This window comes from Andrena cerasifolii, chromosome 4 (assembly GCF_050908995.1).
Source record: "Andrena cerasifolii isolate SP2316 chromosome 4, iyAndCera1_principal, whole genome shotgun sequence".
In the NCBI taxonomy this organism is placed as follows: domain Eukaryota; kingdom Metazoa; phylum Arthropoda; class Insecta; order Hymenoptera; family Andrenidae; genus Andrena; species Andrena cerasifolii.
In genome coordinates, this window is record NC_135121.1 from 5615576 (window position 1) to 5630515 (window position 14940).

Sequence of the window (14940 nt, forward strand, 5' to 3'; positions counted from 1 at the left end):
TTTATATATATATATTTATATATATATATATGTATATATTTATATATATATATATATATATATGTATATCTCAATTAATAGTAGAGTACTGCTGAAAAGTTACAAAAACCTTTGTAACATAAAATAACGCCCGAAATTCAACGAAATGTATCGTTAACGTTTATGTGCATTCTGCCGATTGGGCAAGAGTTAAGCCTTGAAAAATAAATAACATTGCAGATAGACGGTTAACTTGAGAGAAAAAAAAACGATAAGAAATAATTCAATTACGTTATTGTTAAAAGATTAAAATCGATGTCGAGTCTTTCTGTTAAATCAAGGAACGACGTAATAACCGCTAACTACTCTGCAAACATGCGAATGATCAGTCTTATACGATATTACTTGAGTGGAGTTAAGTCATTAGTTAGTAGTAAAAGTTTAAAAAAAAATCGTAGAAAAGTCAATTCGACAATGTACTCCTAATTAAGTACTCGATAGGAGTTCTTCCTGTACTTATAAATATGATAGATTACATTCGAAGCTATAAAAAGGGGGCAGTGGATTTTAGCTGCGTTCTTTTCAACCCTCAGTCCATTACTTCCTCCACTCAACATTGTTGTTAAGTAATTTCTTTTCTTTCGTTCCTCATAGTTGCACGGGAAAAGAAAGAAAAGCCTTTATCGGATCTTCGGTTCATTAAATCACTTGAGTCCCATGCTTATGTTTACCGCCATCCTTTTCTTTAGCCGAATTCAACCGTTGCATTACGAAGAGAAAGTTGAAAAGAGCACAGCTAATTGCGTGATCATCCAGTTGATTAGAATTCCCATTTTGTTGCAGAGTCGAAGTCTGTTTCTCCAAGACGCAATGCCCCATTCTTCCCTGCTGCAAGATATCTTCCATCGGTGTGCTTAATACAAATACGAGACGGCTCTCGCAATTCCAAGTAGAAACCATCGGAAGGTACGTCAGAGTCCACATTTACTCCTTCACTGTCTGCATGCCAATACTTGCCATTTTGACCTGAAATGTACAATTACATAAAAGTAATGTATAAACACTAGGGTGGCACTTATTTTCGAATTTTCTTCGGCGCACCCTCCAGAAAAGTTTTTTTCCCTCAAATTTTTGAAAGTTTAAATGCCTCTAGAACACTTTATATTTATGAAGGCGAACAAAAAAAATGAAATTTTTATTTTCGAGGACTATTTTTTAAACATTTAAAGGGGGCCATATACCGAAATATGCGAAAAAGATAACAAAAAATATCTTATTTTCAGTGTTTGATATGTCATGAATATTTCCTATTTTCGATATTTTTGCGAATTTCGGTCCCAAATTTTCAGGAAACATTCATAACATATCAAACACTGAAAATAAGATTTTTTCCCGCATATTTCAGTATATGCCCCCCCCTTAAATGTTTAAAAAATAGTCCTCGAAAATAAAAATTTCATTTTTTTTGTTCGCCTTCATAAATAAAAAGTGTTCTAGAAGCATTTAATCTTTCAAAAATTTGAGGGAAAAAACTTTTCTATTTAGTTTTTCGGACTTTCTTCGAAAACCGTTTGTCGCACAAGAAAAAGTAATACAACATAAAAGATGCTCCTTGTCCGGATCTACAACTTCTGTTTGACATATTTTTTTATTTAATCAATAACCTGCAGGATATTATATAAAATCGACTTCACGAGCTGTTAAATAATGATATAAATGTTTAAGGGCCCAGGGGCACTCTTTCCCGTTATCCGATCGAGCTCAAACTTTACACTGATTTTTTTAAAATTATTTGTAACTATTCTGGAGGGTGCCCCGAAGAAAATCTTGAAAAAAAATTTACCTAGACTAAATAAGAGCCACCCTAATAAACACAAAGCAACTGAGGAAGAATTAATTGACAAAAAATGTTACCTTTAAATCTAACGATTCCGCGCTCGCATCTCTCCACTCTGATAGTTTCGTAGATGGCTTTATTACATTCTAGTTTCGAGCTGGACGAACTTTTAGGCCCTACGAATCCTTGTTCACAGCGCAAAACTAGAACAGGCCTGTTCATCAAGTAGAAGTAGTATTTACTGGCCTCCGAGTCCAATCCGAGGACTGAGTCAGCGTTAGCGTAGAGGTGCCCGGAGCGCTTGGTTGCCAAGAATTTGCCATTGTTAGCTTGTAAAACAACTGTACCATCTGATGATTGAATCAGATTAAACAGAGCATTGGAGGAGCGCTTATGCTCCGAAGCTTGAATTCCTCCTCCAGCTTCAAGGCTCCAATAACGATCTTGCATGGTACGCACGTACCACCTTCTAGTTACACGATCGAACTCCAGTTGGAAAGTTTCGTGTCCAGAGATTTCATCCTGATTGGCTGTCACATCAACTCCTGGAATAATTGATAACGTTACTATGCGAATACACTTTTTTTAAATACTTATTTTTTATGATGCCTAAACAGTAAAGAAATGAAATATGACTGAAAATTAAGAGCTCGTATAATTATACCATACATTTTGTGAAATAACTTGAGATTAAGTACTTGCACAGAGAAAATTGAATTTATTGAGTTTTAGCAATATGTAAATTCTGTTATAACAATTGATGTTTTAAAGGGTTTTAGGACTGCTAGTAGGATCTATGCAAACAAATAATACCTTGTTTCACGGACACATATCGTTGATTTAAGGCAGCAACAAAGGAGGCTTGTGGCAGTGATTCTTCTAAGGAGAATAATTCATCACGCGTGACTGTTGTTGATCTCGACTTTAGGACTGCCTTACTTCCAATAGGTGCCAAATATGCTCCGTGCAAATCTCTTTAATTAATTAGAATTTTAGTCGCTTACTTCCATTATCATTAGGGATTACGTTCATTTGAAATATTTTCTAGCCGATGTGTTTGCCACAATAATTAGGGGATCGATTAATGAAATAAACAACACTTAATGACACATATTTAATATTTTAGAAACTGATTATTATGTGAGATGATTTGCCTGTGGTAATAAATCGAAATATCTTCATTGTAGAATGCTTTACAACGATAGGGAAAGAGTAACAAAAGAATTTGCAGAGGCAAATCTGATAACTGAGACGAATTCCTTTAAAATCATAGTTCAAGAAATGTTAATGTTATCGTTGTATATAGATAAATGTAATAATTTCATGATAATGTTGCGAGCATCAAGTGTACTGGAGTACATTGCCAACAAGAGCCTACCCCCTTAATAATAGTAGAGATATTGTGAATATTGTGTTCTGATAATAAATTGTCACCTTAGCCAACGAGGAGACGCTTCGGCGCTTTGTCATAACAATAATACTGTGTAGTTGAAGATAAACTAAATTGAGTTTACCAAAGTAAAAGATTATAACAAACAAACTGCGTGTATATATTATTTCTTATTGTTAGATTATACGCAGAAATGAAAGTTCGAATAGTTAGCCGAGGCATTGAATTATCCCAAACACATTAACTTGAATGAAATACGTTCTACGTAAATTGCACGTAATACGCAATCAAAATGAACGCCAGTGGGTCTAACCTGAGGGCAAGTAATCCAGCATGGAACTCAGCCGCATAGAGGCAATCTCGTGTACAAGAGTCCAAAAGTTTTCCGTCACGTGCCAGATACTTATTGTTGCAAGTATGGAGAGCATAATGTCCACCTTCGGATTTAGTATGCTCTTGATCATCTTCTATAGAGCCAGGACGAAATTCTAAGGTAAAAAGTGTATCCTCTCCCCAGGGAACGGGTGCATCCACATGAATTTCATCTTGCGTTGCACTTAGATGAGCGAAACGTTTTCTTCCAGCAGATTTTAGATTTACCTAAAAATAAACAGATTTCTTTTTTTACACTCCTCCCTGGAAGTTTCTACAAATCCCCTTCATTAGCAAACAAAGGAAATCGAACCCTTATAGACAATTTATATCTGTAAATACATATGCAAATCAGAATAGTGATATAATATAATATTAGTAGTTAATATTTATAATTGCGTGGAGAAGTAACAAGCTTTGGATTTCTCATTTCTTGATGTATGAAGTATTATTCACCTGAGGTCTAGCTGCAAGGTGCACAAGCCAGTATTCAGCTTCACCTGGTGCTTTAGCCATGCATTTAAGTTCGTCTTGGCTCGAACCCAAAAAATATCCTCTTTGAATATTCTTCAAAGCCCATCTTCCACTTCCTAAGTTAAAAAAAAAAAACAGAATTAAATAACTGCAAATTATTTATAAAGCATTAATTATTACGTTACTTATAATATAAAGCAGAAAGGGTATCGTATGTTTGTGTGTTTGTCTGTCGCCTAAAAAATTTCGAACGGTAAACTCTGGGGTCGCGAAATGTACCTCAGCTCATTATGCCTAGCTAATCCAGATGAATGTGATTATTTTCACAAAATAAATAAATAAATAAATAAAAATTTTTTATTAAATCAGAATCTAAATTTCGGGCGAAGCCGAGTAGCAAAACTAGTATATAATATTATTAGTCTGATCATTAAGATCTTCCTCGATATTATTACTGTCAACAAAAAGCAATGGGATAAAAGTCGTAGAAGGAAAATATGAAGTTTAAAATGGTTTTAAACACTTCAGAAGATAAGAGCATTATCTACATATATAAATAGAACTGATACTTAACAAGGCATGTGAAAAAATACTCATCATAAATTATAATTTCAGACGCAACGGTAGAAATAAATTATAAGTTAACTTTATATTTAAATATTTTATAAAGGATTAAAAAATATAACATTAATTCTGTATAAGATGCATTAAAATCATCTCCTAATGTACATACACCATCTACCTATAACTGAAGCTTGAGAAATGCGTTCAAGAGAGTGCCAAATATTGCCTAGTTAAGGGTTTACGCCACCCTAAGACGTTCAAAACAGCTCCAAATTAGACAAACTTTTTTTTCGTGATATTTTTTATGTTTAGGACATGAATTAATGAATATATTGTATAACATTCTACAGAGATATTAAAAAATGGCTGAGTTATGTATTGTCCCGCGAAGCTCCTCCGCGGGAACGGTTTATTTAAATTATGACGTCCAGGTTCGTCTGAAATTAGAAAGACCATGATTTTATTGTTCATTGATAAAATATCTAAAATGTAGCATACGATTTTTTTGACGCGATATCCCATTTTGTTTATAATAAATGTTTCACCTTCGCCTTGTTAGGTAAAAAATAAATATTAATTTTCATCTTGCCCTCTTTACTGTTATACGTGCTATTCAAGTCTAACTTTTCTTTGACTTCTTCTTTGGCTTCTTTTTTGGCTTCGTCTTTGGCTTCTTCTTTGGCTTCTTCTTTGGCTTCTTCTTTGGCTTCTTCTTTGGCTTCTTCTTTGGCTTCTTATTTGACTTCTTATTTGACTTCTTATTTGACTTCTTATTTGACTTCTTCTTTGACTTCTTCTTTGACTTCTTTGACTTCTTATTTGACTTCTTCTTTGACTTCTTCTTTGACTTCTTCTTTGACTTCTTCTTTGACTTCTTCTTTGACTTCTTCTTTGACTTCTTCTTTTTCTTTTTCCTCTTTCTCGCTTTCGCATATGTTTTCTTTTGTAAAGTGTACTGTACAATAAAGAATTATTTTTTTTTATTATTATTATTATTATATATATTATTTGTACCTACAATAAATATTTTTTCAAATCGGTATGCTACATCCTAGAAATTTTATTGAATCAATGAACAAGCTTACAGTGGACGCATATTCAATTCTTAACGTGATATCACTTTACCACGTACTGTACAATTAATTTTGTAAATATTATTCAATTTCATCAAGAACATAATTTGATAGTTAAGTGATTCAAATTCAGGAATATATGTTGAATTTGATTGAATCTATTACTGAAACTTTGTATAAACCTTGTACAGGATATTAAATGCAATTTGGGTAGACTATAGGTTTAAAACAGTAGGACATAGAAAAAAATTTCGTTACACAAATTTAAATGGTTTTGAATGGTGTACCACGTGGTGTACCTACCTGCCTGCTTCGGTGGTGCAGGAGTTTAAAGATTTCAAGATCACCTTTACTTTTTGAAATAGAACTATATATTTCTTTTATACATTAATTAGTGTGCTAATTTATTCTCTATACCGAAGTGGTAGGTACATGTATTGAGGAATGATTGGTTGAGAAAATATTTTAACTGCAATTTTGCGATATAGCACATATTTGGACCTATGCTTCTATGTTTCTTCTGCATATCTTTGTTTGCTTGTAAGCATCAGTAACTTTTCAGTATCTGGAAGCTTTTAATGCTTTGTGCTTAGGACTTTTATTTATTTATTTTAAGCGATACAAGATTATGTCATTTATAAAACATATGTGCAGAATAGCTAGGTGGCTGGCTATTTGAGCATGTTTTGTAATTTAAGTAGTGCATTAAATAAAGAAATTGTCCGAATTGCAAATCTTATTTCAAAAATACCTGTACAACCTTTTTCATGAAAGAGAATTTAACGGTTTAATGTTTTCAATAAGTATAACACTTTATTAGTAAACACGAGCAAAGATATACATACAGAAGAAATGTGGAGGCGTAAATGCAAATATTATATTGTAAAATTGAAATTAAAATGTCTTTTAAATGAACCATTTTTCGACATAAGTACCTTGTAATTTTTTAATATGTTGAAAGTGTACAATAGAGTAATTAATTTCGTATACTGCAGAATTTTTTAACATCCCTATACGAAGGGAATAACAATTTTAAAAAAAAAATCAGCAAGGACCGATTTTTTGTGATTAAAAGAAAAGAAAAACGAAATCTATACGTTTAATGAATCGGAGATAAAAATTCATTTGTGAAGTCAGTTTTCGTAAAAATCGGCAAAAATTGTCAACTTTGGGGACGTATATGCTTTAAACAATTACGAAACTGGAAGGATGATTACTTAAACCCCGCTTAATTTCATATGACCTATAATATATTTCCATCTCATCAGAATCCCTGACATCGAAGGACAAAAGTGATCAAGTTGGTATAAGCCGAGGCAGAATGAACATACAAGTGTTGAACGTTGGTGAAGTTCACAGACTTGCAACACTTGCATGCTCATTCTGCCTCGGCTTGCCTCGTTCGTGTTCGTGCCTCAAGTTTGTACCCGGACTAATATCCCATGCATTTTCCGAAAGATTTTTCAATATCATTGCTTCTTAGAATTTAAAATAAATACTACCACGGATAGTCACATTCATATAGATGAAGAATCTCTTTTCCATTTTGTGTTTCGGATAACCCTTACACTACTTTTCGTTAATGCCAGGGCCACCCAATTATTTTTCAATGCTCTCTCTCTCTGTATTTGCCATGTTTTTTTCACTGTCACACAAAAGTTCAGAACAATAGTTCAAGATACAATAAAACAGCTTGCCAAATCTCAAATTAATTTGTCGAACCGTTTGTGTACAAAAAATTTACAAAGAATTACCTATTTTTCGACCCAACAAGGCGCAATCCCCTAGACCAGACATGAATACCTAGATGCTCTACGGATGCCCACCAGATGCCCGTGGGCAAATAACGACGTAGATGATAAGTGGGGACCAGCTTAAGTATATAGTGGGAGCGCACCGCGTAACTATACAGAAGGGGGTCCCAAAATTGAGGGACAATCCTGAACATACAATATCCTGATGCAAAAAGACATCGAAAAGTCCTTTACCGTTTTGGGATCCGGCGCTTCGTTCTCGAGATATTAACAGTTAAATATTGGCGGTTCAAGTTCCGGGGCGTGTGAGCGGTCACTCCTCCGCGCTCAGCTGTTTCGGCTTTAAACTACGCGCCCCGGAACTTGGACCGCCAATATTCAACTGTTAATATCTCGAGAACGAAACGTCGGATCCCAAAACGGTAAAGGACTTTTCGATGTCTTTTTGCATCAGTCATATTGCACGCTCAACATTGTTCCACAATTTTGGGACACCCTGTATAAAACATGAAAGGGCTGTATCGGTGGCCCGTGCCCTACGAACCGCCATGCTAGAGCACTAAAGAGGTGAGTATGTGCATCCGCCATATTGGGTCCTCTGGAGAGAGAAGATTAATGAGTACGCGCCTTTTTGAGTATTGTCAAATTCGCTTTATAAACAAAATATACGTTGTTGACATTGATGCATGGCAGCACGACTCATTATTAGAGTATTTTATTACATTTAAGTTTATATTTGGTTTATAAAGCGGATTTGACAATACTCAAAAAGGCGGGTACTCAATAATCTTCTCTCTCCAGAGGACCCAATATGGCGGATGCACACACTCATCTCTTTAGTGAACCGCCATGGCCAATCGTGGCTAGGAAATCGCACCTTTAAGGCGGCCGGCGACGGTCCCACTAGTGCAGGCCTGCCCTTTGCGGTGCAAATACCTCCTTAAGTTCTGGGACCCGGGCAACAGCCGAGCGCGGGACTGTTACGTTGCTAACCACAGCATGGGCTGCGGGAGAACGTCATGAGTGTGCGGCTGTCCATGCAGGCTCGTACACTAGGCGCCAGAATCGGCTTCCCTTCGGAAATTTGGCAACGTTGCATATCACTAGGCATAACTCAGCGGTTCTAGTGACATGTAACGTTGCCAAATTTCCGAAGGGAAGCCGATTCTGGCGCCTAGTGTACATGGACGCACACTCATGCAGTTTTCTCACAGCTCTCGCAACGGGTAGCTTTGGAACAGTTACGCGCCCGACTGTTGCCCGGGTCCCAGAACTTCAGGAGGTATTTGCACCGTAAAGGGCAGGCCTGCACTAGTGCAAGGGAGATGTACACTAGGCGCCAGAATCGGCTTCCCTTCGGAAATTTGGCAACGTTACATGTCACTAGAACCGCTGAGTTATGCCTAGTGACATGCAACGTTGCCAAATTTCCGAAGAAAAGCCGTATCTGTTTTTCCCTTGCACTAGTGGGACCGGTGCCGGCCACAGTCGCCGGCCGCACATTAGAACGGCAGCCTTTAGGCACGCGACACTCTCACGGCTCGAGCCGTTCCCCACTCCTCCACTACTGCTCGTGACGTCTCTATTTGCCCGCGGCTGCGGTCGCCGCTTCCTGGCAGGCACCCATGCCCGCCAAGCAGCCAATTATGCATGCACACAAACTTATATGTTGTTTAAAAATTTAGAGCTCCGTACATTTATTCCTTAACATTTAATTGCGTTAGCGTTAAATCTTCAGCGTAGCTGTTAGAATTTTTTTAGAGAAAAAGAAGTTTAAATGTATATGATTTTTGTAAAATTAAACTTTTATCAAATGATAATAAAATTTATAGTGACAAACAAATTTTTCTATGCCAAATTCACACTCAACTTTTTCCAATAACTTTTGCAATTCATAGCTATAAACCTACAGAAAATATTATTAATTATGTATAAGTCATACGTGTACACTGCACCATAGTACACAAGAATATAACACTAACATGCATGCTATTTCATAAAGTAAACAAAATTGAACTTGAAGAGAAAGTTTTTAAATACCCTCAGAAGCCAATTGAATTTGAAAGGCGCAGCCAGGATCGCTAGGATCCTCCGCTTCACAGGTAACATTTCCAAATTGATCCACTGCCAAATAGCGGTCTAAATGAGACCGAAGGAAAACTTGCTGTTCACTGCCTTCTAGAGTCCACAATTGCTTCTTCTTTAAACTGGAGCCATTTGCATTGATTTTAAATCCAAAGGTTTCAGCTGTAAGGTACTTAAATTTTCCATTTATTAATCCGACCTGGAAATAATCAAATAAGTATTTTATAAAATAGATTCCACAACTTGGGTATATAGTTAAATTGAAATAATGATATATATTCAGAGAATATAAAGTATTTACGGTTATTAATTGGATTAATTCATTTGTGCAAATATTGCTATTTAAGTCTCCTTCAATAAACCCATTAAAATCAGTAACTCTAATTATGCTACATTCCAGTGTCTGCCAACCGTTTTTAGTCGCGATTCCCTGCGAACCTGCGGCTCCCTCCCCATATAAGGTGAGATTAATTTAATAAGGTAAAGAAAACACATTAAAAATAGGCATTTCAGAATATAATTCTAACTTAATAATGATAAAAAAAAACTATGGCAATCCCCCAGAAAACACTTCGCGACCCAAAGGTTGAGAATCACTGCTACATTTAATTGAATATTTTCAAATAATTCTAAACCGATGTATGGATAAATGAAGATTCTTTGCGAAGGAGTATAATTTTTAAGTAATTCAACATTACCGTCCATCCCGCTTTCTCGTTTGCATTTTCGGCGCCGACATTTTCAGAACCGTTCGTCTGCATCGTTTACTTGGATCGATTGACGTTCGGACGCACGTGTGGTAAGAATCCTACAAATTGTTTCTGTAATAGCAGTCAAATGGAAATTAGACATTAGAATCAATGCAGGATTTATTATACGAGTGCAGTGTTTGTAATTTTCGTAAATTAGAAATTTATTAAAATACTTCAAATTATTCTCGTAATTTACCAGAACAACAATTACTTACGAACACACTGTATTCCAGGTTATATATTCGTAACAATAATCGATTATTTGAGATCGTTGATTTTAAAATTGAATATAACAAATTTTAGCTATATAAATTAAGTTATCAACGGAAGAAATTTCTTTTGTATAATTATTCCTCCGAAATATATACTCACGATAGGAAGAAATTGTAAATTTTCATGTAGATAATGTTTGAATAATTTTTACATTAAGCAATTCAACGTTCGAATAACTACTCTTATTAAATCTTTTCCAACCCACTGCATCGCAGATAATTATATGGACTAGTAAGAAAAGGTTTTAGCTTCTTCCACGGTCAGGGTCAGGGTCCCATGGAGATATGAGCCTGACCTACCCAGAAAGATATTTAGTCAACGCGGCCTTCCTTAACTTTGAATATCGCTATTTTTATCCCGAAATATTTTTCTCTCCCATGGGATATTTTATTTTCAACTCTCAACTCAGTGACTCATTTCTACGTGGCTTCTGTCTGGGTGGGGCCAGCTCATCCAACGGAAAGAAGATAAAAGGACTTTTGATAATAAACACAGAACTCGATCCATTTCCCTTCGTTACTGGCGTTGTTCTTAAAAATACTACTATCTCACGCTCTTCCAATCCAATTATTGCATACTCGAAGCCGTAAGATGTCTAACCGTGTTGAGATTTTTCAAGCACGGAATAAAGAATAAAATGCAGACTCGAATAAAATTTATCACGCCCTCTATCGTTTTATTTGTGCTGATTAAATAAGAAACTCTGAAAATATCAATTTATTGGCACTTGCAATAACACAGCTACGCGCAATTGCTTTGGAAAACTTTATTCAAGTAAAAATAGAAATAAAAAATAGAAATGGAAATAAAAATACAATGTGTAAAGCTGCGTAGTTATTCATCCCGGAAATCCGTAAAATCAATAATACGATAGGAAAGCTAGGGCACTGACAGGAGCTTCTGAAACGAAGCTCCTGACAATCGGTTTTAAAATACGTACTTTCGAATCGCCTTAAAAAGCGTAAAGTGCGACTCGATCGATAACGCCTAGGATTCGAAATATAAGCATAAAATGTGGAATAATTGGATTCCGGCAGCAATTAATTAAATAAAATGATATTAAATTTCAGGACATTAAGCGGCACTTGATTAATTCTGCCTTGAAATTTTCGACAATATCGCGGATAGTTGAAATTTAAAAGGCACTGCGTACCGATTAATGCGATATTATTGTGCAGTGTAATATTCTCTTTGTAATCGTAAGATCGGAAAGACGGCCGCCGTCCGGAGAGCAGAAGCTGGTAGTAAATCAATAATAGTAACGTGCGTCTATGCATTTGTATTTCAAGTTCACGAGTTCAACCAATAGGTACACGTATAGCATATATTAAAGAGGAAATGCTGGAAATCTCCGCGGTCTCTGCGCTCCTGTTGCCAAGCAAATCTATAAACTCACCGGTCAAAGGGGCAGAAAAGAAGATAGAAGTGTGCACACTTTGTCGTGGTGAAACACGGAGAACGAGACAGGAGAGAGGTACGCAAGGAAGTACCAGTCACGAGCAACAAATTACGTTCGTCACAACAAAGATACCCGGCGACTGACTTGACTCGCTTGTCCTCTCCCGATTGTGTTAAGGATCCCACAGGACTTCCGGCGCATGCGCAACGTCTGATCCCACCATAGAATCAGGACTGTGCATAGAACAGAAGATCTGCAACCGTTGTTACAGCAGTTCCACGTCTCTTTATTGTAATAATTAACACCTTCAACCGCGTAACCAACAGAACGATTTCGTGTACTAAAATTGAACTGTAACCAGGTCCACGATAAACTTATTGAATATCATTTGGCAAGCAGAATTGTCTGGGGAAATGGAGGGAAGAAGCACAGGAGTATTTCTCGATAGTATACGTACGGCCCTGTGAAATTCTGTCAGGATATCGCGCGCGTGCGCCGTTTTAATAAGGGGCTCGTGAAAGATAGGGATAGGGGATACCGAAAGAGGGAACGGTGGGGAACAGACATACATCGAACTGTCGACTTTCCGGAGGGCCGCGGCCGTGAACTGCAGATCGACGACCCTACTTCTGTGATCGTCGTTTCCCCAATGGCCCGATCTTTTTGGTTTCCCATATTTTTATCATTTATTCCTTGAAATACAGTCGTGCATATTGCGCGCTTATTTCCTGGCCATCTGTTGCGTAAATTTGAGAATACATGTAACAATATTTTCAATCAAAAATGGGTAGTTAAAGTGAATATTGTGAGATTAGTACCTAAATATACAATGTAGTACCTGGATCTATTAAATCTTTAAGGAAAACTCGAGCACGACAAATTCTTTGAAAAGATGACACGAACGTGTGGAACAAAAATTTAGAGAACCTCGGAATACTCAGACAAATTTTATTTATTCTAGGTTAGACGAATATAATAACGCACTTGAGTATCTTTGTGGAAAAAACTTATTATAACTTTAATGTAAGTGGCAACATTATTATTTGAAATAATCAAAATGAAGATTTCAGTGGAATAATATGTGGAGATCTTTCTTAAATAATTTGCATATAATTCTCTGAGTTTTGCCTAAAATTAAAATTATACTTTTATTGGTTCAGCATTGTGTTGTATAAAAGGTACATATTTTTTTGTTTTTCATCGATTTAATGTTTAGTACTTACACACTTCTGTAATTAGCAATTTAATCTTTCCGCTACAGGCAGTTTACAGTTAAACGGTATACAGTTATTTCGTCCTCTTTATGTTGCTATACACAGAGTTTCTGTGATGGTAATTAACTTTTTTTCCAAGGAACATTTGAGAGTTTACTAAATCAAAATAGTAAACGGTACATGCCCCGTCCTGAATCGAAGTAATCGCAATCGCCGCAAATATTTCGAGTAATTAGCAAATGAACGGTACAATACATTTTTCGTTACGTGTCTTGTCCCCTTGTTCTCCCTGCCTATTGTCCCCTTCCTATTGTGCTGATGTCGCTTCAATGCGAGCGATGTCTGGCGCGAATGCACCTCTTTCAAAGAAATCAGCTTCCGAGAAAGGGTATTTTAAAAACGTAAGTATTTCGCTGCGTAATCGAAATTTTTTTCTACCGGCGATGCATTTCTAATTTTCCTTCAGCAGGTGGACGCTCAAATCCTCATTACTCCCATGATGCTTTGCAACGTTGGAATTCGCTTGGTTATAAAATCTCTATGCACCTTCCTGATCAGCTTAGATATTTCTGTTTTGAAAAAAAAAATATATATCTGAAAAGCAGTCATCTGTTTTGAGAAGATTAATTTCAAGGCTACATCTTCCAAAATCTCAAGGTCATCTACGTTCTTTTCCTCAAGCAGGATTTAGTGACCTACGATATGACCTTCAAATGACCTTGGACACGAAAATTTATTTTTAAATCAATCCCAACATTCCTTGTAAACCAAGAACACATTTTACTAACAAAAGTATCTTCTGTATTCATTTAAATTTGTTTTATAAATTATTCCATGCCCTTTTTTGAAATAACGCTGCCAAATTTTCAAACAACAAATTAAAATATCAGCGTTCAGGATTTGAACACCACGACTTTAGACGTACTATCAGATCAAAAAGAAAATGTTTCGTTCATGCAGAATCTATTCCAAGCTTTTGGGAACGTTGACACTGGTTTAAAAATAAATTTTCGCATCCAACGAGTGATTTAAAGGCCACATTATTTATCGTAGGTCGTTGAATTTATTTCTCGGTACCAATGATATATACCCATCGCCACAATTTCCAAGAATTTCATTTCTATTCAACAAAATATAGATGACCTTGAAATCTCGAAAGATGCGACCTTCAAGCAAATGACTCGCTAATTATAATTCTGGCTTCTGTTAAACAAACTTCTTCTCGAGTTATATTTGTATATCAACCCTCGGTTGTCACACCAACTTGTTCGAACGTCGTTGCCACACTGGGTCAATTTCACCCGGCCAATTTTCAATCAGTTGTTATTTAAAAACTATTTGTTAAATTAAGTCTCAAAAATTCTGAGACAAAGTTTGAACATTGTAGAATATATGCCCATCGTTGAAAATTGACATTTAAAGTGTCATCGTGCTTAAAAAAAAATTTGATGCAATAAGGGTTTCGACAAAAATTTTTTGCTTAAAAAATTGCAGGGTCAATTTGACCCAGTGTGGTGAAAAATGATCGAGTTAAATGGAGCATTCTGTAAAGTATTTTCAAGCTATGAATAATGATCAGTCGCTACTTAAAATAAAAAAATTGAAAAGTGCATTGCGACGATAACAATAGCATGAATATTATTAATAAAAATTTTGATTGGTATAAAACACTGTCCAACACGATTTTTGTTCCGCAATATCCACTGGGTAATTTTTGTACAGTTTTTCGCCCTGAACACGAATCCGCAAACCGTTTGTCGCCATCACCCTCAGT

General features: G+C 36.0%; 1 protein-coding gene across 1 annotated transcript; it reads right to left on the reverse strand.

Annotated features, from left to right (window-relative positions):
- Positions 1-136: 136 nt before the first annotated feature.
- Positions 137-12139, reverse strand: Singed (fascin domain-containing protein singed). The gene is made up of 8 exons (XM_076809738.1): positions 11950-12139; positions 10227-10349; positions 9484-9727; positions 4035-4168; positions 3520-3806; positions 2630-2790; positions 1894-2361; positions 137-1005 (listed from the first exon to the last, which is right to left on the reverse strand). The coding sequence occupies exons 2-8, from the start codon at positions 10287-10289 to the stop codon at positions 800-802; spliced, it is 1563 nt and encodes a 520-aa protein (XP_076665853.1). The 5' UTR covers positions 10290-10349; positions 11950-12139; the 3' UTR covers positions 137-799.
- Between the last annotated feature and the right edge of the window lie 2801 nt (positions 12140-14940).

What these genes read in the sequence shown, in the direction of transcription:
- Singed (XM_076809738.1), bottom strand. Translation starts at nt 10,289, where the DNA reads ATGCAGACGAACGGTTCTGAAAATGTCGGCGCCGAAAATGCAAACGAG. An exon ending in GCTGGATTACTTGCCCTCAG is followed by an intron (nt 2,791 to 3,519) that starts GTTAGACCCACT and finishes AATTAATTAAAG; the next exon opens with AGATTTGCACGGAGCATATT. An exon ending in CGGAATCGTTAGATTTAAAG is followed by an intron (nt 1,006 to 1,893) that starts GTAACATTTTTT and finishes TGTACATTTCAG; the next exon opens with GTCAAAATGGCAAGTATTGG.